The sequence below is a fragment of the Triticum urartu genome, unplaced genomic scaffold (genome assembly GCF_003073215.2).
Source record: "Triticum urartu cultivar G1812 unplaced genomic scaffold, Tu2.1 TuUngrouped_contig_8335, whole genome shotgun sequence".
NCBI classification, from domain to species: domain Eukaryota; kingdom Viridiplantae; phylum Streptophyta; class Magnoliopsida; order Poales; family Poaceae; genus Triticum; species Triticum urartu.
The window spans coordinates 2,963-10,515 of record NW_024119273.1 but is presented as its reverse complement, the minus strand read 5'-3'; the positions used below and the strand labels follow the sequence as shown (position 1 = coordinate 10,515).

General features: G+C 46.9%; 1 protein-coding gene across 2 annotated transcripts; it reads right to left on the bottom strand.

Annotated features, from left to right (window-relative positions):
• Positions 1-654: 654 nt before the first annotated feature.
• LOC125531896 lies at positions 655-2,642 on the bottom strand. Of its 2 annotated transcripts, XR_007293589.1 has the most exons (3): positions 1,956-2,642; positions 1,514-1,863; positions 655-714 (listed from the first exon to the last, which is right to left on the bottom strand). XR_007293589.1 is itself a non-coding variant. In XM_048696113.1 (2 exons), the coding sequence occupies exons 1-2, from the start codon at positions 2,170-2,172 to the stop codon at positions 1,619-1,621; spliced, it is 462 nt and encodes a 153-aa protein (XP_048552070.1). In that variant the 5' UTR covers positions 2,173-2,641; the 3' UTR covers positions 1,274-1,618. The 2 variants fall into 2 exon arrangements, 1 of the variants encoding a protein (XP_048552070.1); XM_048696113.1 differs by lacking the exon at positions 655-714 and having other exon boundaries at positions 1,274-1,863; positions 1,956-2,641.
• Positions 2,643-7,553: the final 4,911 nt, after the last annotated feature.

The window sequence follows — 7,553 nt, the reverse complement described above, 5'->3', positions numbered from 1 at the left end:
GTACAACTAAAACCAACCCTCAAGTTTCCCCGAGGTGGCGCTGCAAGGGGCTCTAGTTTGGACCGAAACTCAAAGGAGCACTGGCCCGGGGGGGGTCAAAATAAAGATGGCCCTCGGGCTCCGGAAACCCGAGGGAAAAAGGTTTAGGTGGCAAATGGTAAAACCAAGATTGGGCCTTGCTGGAGGAGTTTTATTCAAAGCGAACTGTCAAGGGGGTCCCATTCCCCCAACCGCGTAAGGAACACAAAATCAAGGAACGTAACACCGGTATGACGGAAACTAGGGCGGCAAGAGTGGATCAAAACACCAGGCATAAGGCCGAGCCTTCCACCCTTTACCAAGTATATAGATGCATTAAAGTAAACAAGATATAATAATGATATCCCAGCAAAACCCATGTTCCAACAAGGAACAAAATTCAATCTTCACCTGCAACTAGGAATGCTATAAGAGGGGCTGAGCAAAGCGGTAACATAGCCAAACAACGGTTTGCTAGGAAAGGTGGATTAGAGGCTTGACATGGCAATATGGGAGGCATGATATAGCAAATGGTAGGTATCGCGACATAGCAATAGAGCGAGCAACTAGCAAGCAAAGATAGAAGTGATTTCAAGGGTATGGTCATCTTGCCTGAAATCCCGCAAGGAAGAAGAACGAGTCCATGAAGAAGACAAACGGATGTAGTCGAACCTTACAAACGCGACGTTATCGGAACTAACCCGAAGAAGCAACACCGGAAACAAGCAAATAATATAGTAAAACAACCATCACATAAACATGGCATGATGCACAACCAAGTATGATGCATGTCCGGTTTAATGAAGCATGGCATGGCAATATGCACAAACGATACTACAAATTAAGTGAAGCTCAATATGCAACAAGTTGCATATTGATGAAGCACCACAACAATTATTTAGTTCTCTCCCATTTAAGTACTCAACAAAACTAAATGTTGGTTACCATGGCAAAGGGTGAAGCATATGAAGAACTACCTATCTAGGCAAATTTAAATGAGGCCGGAACAACAAACAACAAGTCCGGAAAAACCTCATGAGCATATATTAGATTTGGTACTGTTCTGTCCTAAACACAATTTTAGAGTTGTTAAACATGCAAAGCAAGTACACCATGTTAAACTAGACATTTTTCTACCCCATTTACATATAAAGTTTGTTAGATTTGGAGCTACGGTTATTTAGTTATGAATTAAATCATTTTAACATGGCATAGGGGCAAATTAAAGCAAACAACAATTTAAACATTTCAAACATGGATGAAAGTTGGATATTATAAATCTAGATGAAAATCTAAGCATTTTTCATATATAAGGTTTTTACATATGATGCATAGATTGTGAGTTAATAAATGCATGAAGCCTAGGGGGTTCTCTGCAAAATCTGTAAAGCACTGGAAAAATTAGGAAATCGTCCATGAAAAAAAAACAGTGGCTCGGGCCGAATCTGTCTGGCCCAAAAGCATAGAAAAAAGGAGGCGCTGGGGGTGGCCTCACCCATGGGCTTTGGCCCGGTTTAGTGGAAGAAGGCCGACTGGGTGAGGAGGGGTGCGCTGGGCCGTGGCAAAGAAGCAGGCTGGGCCTGGCGCTTGCCTCGCTTGGTCAACGCGAGCGGACCTGCTCGTTGCTGCTCGAACGAAACAGAGGAGCGGCGCGGCGTGAAACAGGACTGCGGCGGCGAGGAAGAAACAGAGGCGCAGGGGACGGAGGGGCGCGGCTCCAGGCGCGGGACGGCAGCTTGAGGTGCGTGGGACGCCCGGGCAGAGGAGCTTGAGCTTCGGGCGCGCAAGAGGACCGGCGATGAGCTCCAACGGCACAAGCGCTCAACGGGGATGTCCACAGCAGCGCTGTGAAGACAACAGAAGAGAGAAGGAGCAGCGTGAGAAAAAGGAGGCCGGGAAGGAAGAAGAGGGGAGCAGGGGCGCGGGACGAGCTTGACCCGCATGGCGGCCGGCCGGATCGACGAAGAGGATGGCGAGAGATGGAGTCGGGGCAGCGGAGGTGCGGGCGAGGATCTCGTCGAGGAAGAGGATTTGGCCGGAGACAATGGCTTGGCGAAGCAGGGGAGACTCGGGCAGCACACGAGGAGGACCTGAACACCGGAACTCGTGGCGATGAAGTCTTTTCCCGGTGGTGGCTTGAGCATCAGGCGGCATGGTGCTCCTGGTCGAGACGAAGCCGAGGATGGGCGCTGGCCATTGGTGCGGTCATGCGCGAGCGGGACAGGATGCAGGGCGCCGGCGACTGTTCCCTGCTGTGGCAAGTCAGAGAGAGAGAGGCGTGTGAGGGAAGGAGGAACAGGAGCATGGGAAAAAGGAAGACAGGGGCGCGGGGTTGTCCTCGTTAGCCGGCGTCTCCGACGAGGTCCAGCTATGGCGCTGGGGACGTGAGGATCCAGGAGGCGGGGATGGTGGCGAAGAGGTGGAGCTCGGGCTCCTGCGGGATTTGAGCGTCGGCGGTCGTTGACTGGAGATGGATCAAAGGGATGGATGGTGGATCTGAAAACGAGGAAGGGGGTTGGCTGCGCGTGGTTGGCTGGATCAGATCTGGGAGGATACCGACAGAGGATTTGGTGGAGAGTGCGGCGGCGGGTGAAGGGACAAGCCTCCTAATTTTTAGGGTTTGACCAAAATGGACTAGGGGTGGACGAATATATACATCATGGGTTAGGTTAGGGGCTATCTCGTCCTTCCGATCAAAATCGGACGGTCAGGAGAAATAGGCTAGGGAGTCTAAATAAAAAAACGGTGATGTTTTATAGATGTTTGGAGATGATCCGGACCCAACGGTGACGACTGTCCGGGTTGGGTTCGGGACAACTTTCGGACACGCACTCAAGGGGTTCGATGCACAGTGCAAGGAGGGGTTTCGGGGCCTCACGGTTGGTAGCGGACTATGTAGATGGTCTAGGGAGGAAAGAGAGGGAAAGCCCGGCACATGTTTCGGGATACTGGAAACGTCCGACATATGACCGACTATACTGCCGCTATAGTTATACGTTGGGGCGTCAAACGGGCTTGACAGGCAGCCTATCTACACTAAAACAACACCGCATGCCAACTTTCATCCCATTCTGAGAACATTTTCCGGTCATTTATAAAATAATATTTCGGACATGCCGCGGGCGCGTGCAAGTGTGTCTGGGCTCAGAACGGACAACGGAGAGAACGAGGAGACCGGGACGGATGCAAGTTTTGGAAACAAAAACGGTGATGTTTTATAGATGTTTGGAGATGATCCGGACCCAACGGTGACGACTGTCCGGGTTGGGTTCGGGACAACTTTCGGACACGCACTCAAGGGGTTCGATGCACAGTGCAAGGAGGGGTTTCGGGGCCTCACGGTTGGTAGCGGACTATGTAGATGGTCTAGGGAGGAAAGAGAGGGAAAGCCCGGCACATGTTTCGGGATACTGGAAACGTCCGACATATGACCGACTATACTGCCGCTATAGTTATACGTTGGGGCGTCAAACGGGCTTGACAGGCAGCCTATCTACACTAAAACAACACCGCATGCCAACTTTCATCCCATTCTGAGAACATTTTCCGGTCATTTATAAAATAATATTTCGGACATGCCGCGGGCGCGTGCAAGTGTGTCTGGGCTCAGAACGGACAACGGAGAGAACGAGGAGACCGGGACGGATGCAAGTTTTGGAAACATGATGATGCAATGCGGATGATGACATGGCAAGATGCAACACGCAAGTGAATGACATGGCAACGACAACGAATAACTGGAAGACATCTGGCGCAACAGTCTCCGGGCGTTACATCATCGGTGCCGATGCGCGTCGGTGGGAAAGCTCGAAGGGAGGGAGCATGGTGACGTGAGTTGTGGCGGTGAGGGAGGGGGCTAAATAGGGGCGGACTCGGCGGGAGGTGAGCCGAAATCCTCCCATCGATTTTTCGGCGACGCGGGTGAGCTCGCGCCATCTCCCTGGTCGCACGAGAAGAGAAGCGCGTCGCCCGAGTCAGGCTCGCGAACTACTACTGATTCGGGTATTTCCCCGGGCCTGGCCTGGAGGTGCTTTAAGGTTCGTGCCATGCGGGCCGCACAATAAACGCAAGCAAACAATCAAGCCAATTTCTTCCTGCGCAGGCCAGGCTGGGCCATATGCAGGCAACCAAACACGCCCATACAACACAAGTTCTTTTCTGCTCCCTCCATTCCTAAATAGGATGATTTTGGTAGTTTAAATTGAATTACGAAAAGGTCATATATATGTAGAAACGAAGAAAGTAATTAAAATAATTGGAAATGATAAATTTCAAACATTCGGATTATAAGCATGGCAACTCAAACGTTTTTCATGGCAATTTTAGTTCACGCGAGGCAGCAATTTTAGTTGTTAAAACATGGCAACTTTGTCCCAGTTAATTTTTTGTCAAAAAATTGAAACATGAAAACTTTGTCCCTGTTCATTTTTTTGTCAGAAAATTGCATGTTTGCCAATCTCGCGTGAACTAAAGCTGCCATGAAAAAACATTCGGGATGTTATGCTTAAAATCCAAACGTTAGGGATTTATGGGGTCCAAAATAAAAAGGACATTGGACGGGGCGCAGGGATATAAATATATAAAGGTAAAAGCACCGGTAGTCCTGTAACTTACACACAATGTGAGGTCAAAACAATGATCCAAAAGTTACAAACCTCATCCCATCGTCCTACAACTTGCACCATACGTGACAATTTAGTCCTAGGCAAGTGACAGAGTAGCAAATGGCTCTAGGTGTCCCAAGCTAGTCGTCGCCTCCATTTTTGCAGATACCTCCTGCCGTTTTCGCTAATCAACCCACATGACAACATAATCCCAACCCCTGTAGCCTATCCCTTTTTCTGTCTCCGTCGACTTCCTCCTCCTTTCTCTTTCTCTGTAGTCCTACCTAGGCTCTTCAGAGAGGTCAGCACGCCGGTCTACATCCTAAGCGCAAAGGATAGTTCGGCCGCTCACCCTAAGTACTCCTGCATGTTGTATGGGCGGTCCAGCTTCACCTGGTCTGTAGAATATCTGCTAGTCCCCGCGCCGCATCTCTGAACTATGATGTTTGTAGAGCTTTCGGGAGAATCGTACGACACTGAGGGTCCCATAAACCATTGTCCCGCGTGACGGTTAGTGCGTTTAGGCCAGCAACCAACTCAGATCAAATACCCAAATGTGTTAATGTATTATTAGTAGCTCGTGGACACGAAGAGGTCTCCTACTGCGTCGACTTGGTAACTCGCAGACCATGACCAGGAACCAGGCCCACCTCTCTTCCTAGGTGGTATCCATCTTCGTTGTCGTTCCGCCACATTATCTCTCCCGGGTACCCTTGGGGCTGACCCGTCTTTATCATTGTAACAGTCGGGGTTCAGGTCCATACCATCAAGCTGAAACCGGAGGAATCAACCTCGATAGGTTTACCTTGATATATTGCACGGCAAAGTCATCACCTAGAGTGAAACTAGTAAATGGCACGTGCCATGCACGTGTATAATCTAAAAAATATTTTCAAATGTCCTAATTTGGGTTGGAAGATGGCAATGTTTTCACTACATATTAGATTATGAATACTCGTACACTACTGTTTTCAAGTAGTAACACGCATATACACGTGCACGTCTACACACTTGAGTGAGACGTAAGTGTTTTCTCTTGACACATGTCTAGACATTGAACAAGAGAAAGTTAGAAATACACATGCACATGTGTAACTTTAATAGCCATAACTTAGACTACAATGAAAGGTGTCAAGCAAATTCATTAATTAATCAATGATTAATGGTAAATATACCAACACTTTTATACGTGTATCCATGTAATAATATTAGATTTTCAGGATTTGGTGTTTAAAAAGAAACTTGTACAGGATTCTTAATACCTAGAGAAACAATATACTCCCATCATCCTCAAATGTCTGCCTTATTAAAATTTAGTACAATATATCCTAGATTGAGCAATTGAAATAATACAAAGTTGGAAGTTTTCTTTTTTTATGGGTAACAAGTTATTCATAATTATAAATTTTTGAGGGTATAATTATAATTGAAATAGTTACTCAAACACCGCTTAGGTCTGTTTAGTTGATAAAAAATAAAAAAATTAGATAAAAAATATTGGAAATACAAAGTTGGAAATCAGGGTAGTGTAGTTTTGAAACGAATTTGTAAGAGAAAGTTAAATCGATTTAGTTGCTACATATATTGCACTTTTATTTTATTTGGCATTCTCTTACTTGTTAAATTGCTTGCGCGCTTATAACCGAGGCTTTTCTATCTCTCTCTTGAATGGCATAGCTTGCTACAGCTGCTAGTACAACTCTAGTGACCTATCTAGAACAAAAAGTAGAACTCAGCATGTGAGCTTGCCAGAAGTTTCTAGATAGCAACTCAAGAAGCGGAAGCGCAGCTTTGCTAGCTGCTAGCTAGTAGTACTACTGTAGTGCTTCGTGTATTATATCATTCGCGCTTGCCAGAAATTTCCATATACCCACAAGAGAATCGCGCGCGACCCACATACTCCATCTGGCACTGGCAGTCTGGCTGGCAGCACAGTGACAGACTCCCAGAGCAAATCCCTGCAATAGTGGTCGTCGGATTGGCATATCGGTAGATCACACTTGATACGGATCGGTAGAGTCGTACAATTGTAAGGGCCTTTAGGCGTGTTCGGGGCTCGATACAATGACCCATCATCTCAGACAACCCAGATAGTGTAATATGGAAACACAGACACGGGTGTAGAGTCACTGATGGGACACTAACATAACTAATCTAGGCATGCTAGGATAATAGGTAATGTATCGACGGCAGGTTACAAAAGCAGGCTATGCATCGGAATAGGAGCTATCGGAACAACAACAATAGCAAAACCTAATGCAAGAATAAGAGAGAGAAAATGGGCGATATCTGGATGATCAAGGAGGGTTCTGCTTGCCTGGTTTCTCTGCAGACAAAAACAGATCCTCAATGAAGTAGACGATCATCGAATCATCAGCGGTCTCGGAGTCTACCGGGAAGGAAGTAACGGAGGGGGAAACAATAAATAACAAAGCAATTAAATGCACCATGATACGTCTCCAACGTATTTATAATTTTTGATTGTTCCATGCTATTATATTATCTGTTTTGGATGTTTTATATGCATTAATATGCTATTTTATATTATTTTTAAGACTAACCTATTAACCTAGAGCGCAATGCCAATTTCTGTTTTTTTGAGTTTCGCAGAAAAGGAATACCAAACAGAGTCCAAATGGAATGAAACCTTCGCGATGATTTTTCTTGGACCTGAAGACACACCAGAGACTTGGAGATCAAGTCGGAGGAGCCACGAGGCGGCCACAAGGACAGAGGGCGCGCCCCCACCCTTGTGGGCCTCCGTGACCCTCCTGACCTAATTCTTTCACCAATATATTCCCAAATATCCCCAAACCACAAGAGGCATCCACGAAAATACTTTTTGTCCGCCGCAACCTTATGTACCCGCGAGATCCCATCTAGAGACCTTTTCCGGCACCCTATCGGAGGGGGATTCAATCACGGAGGGCT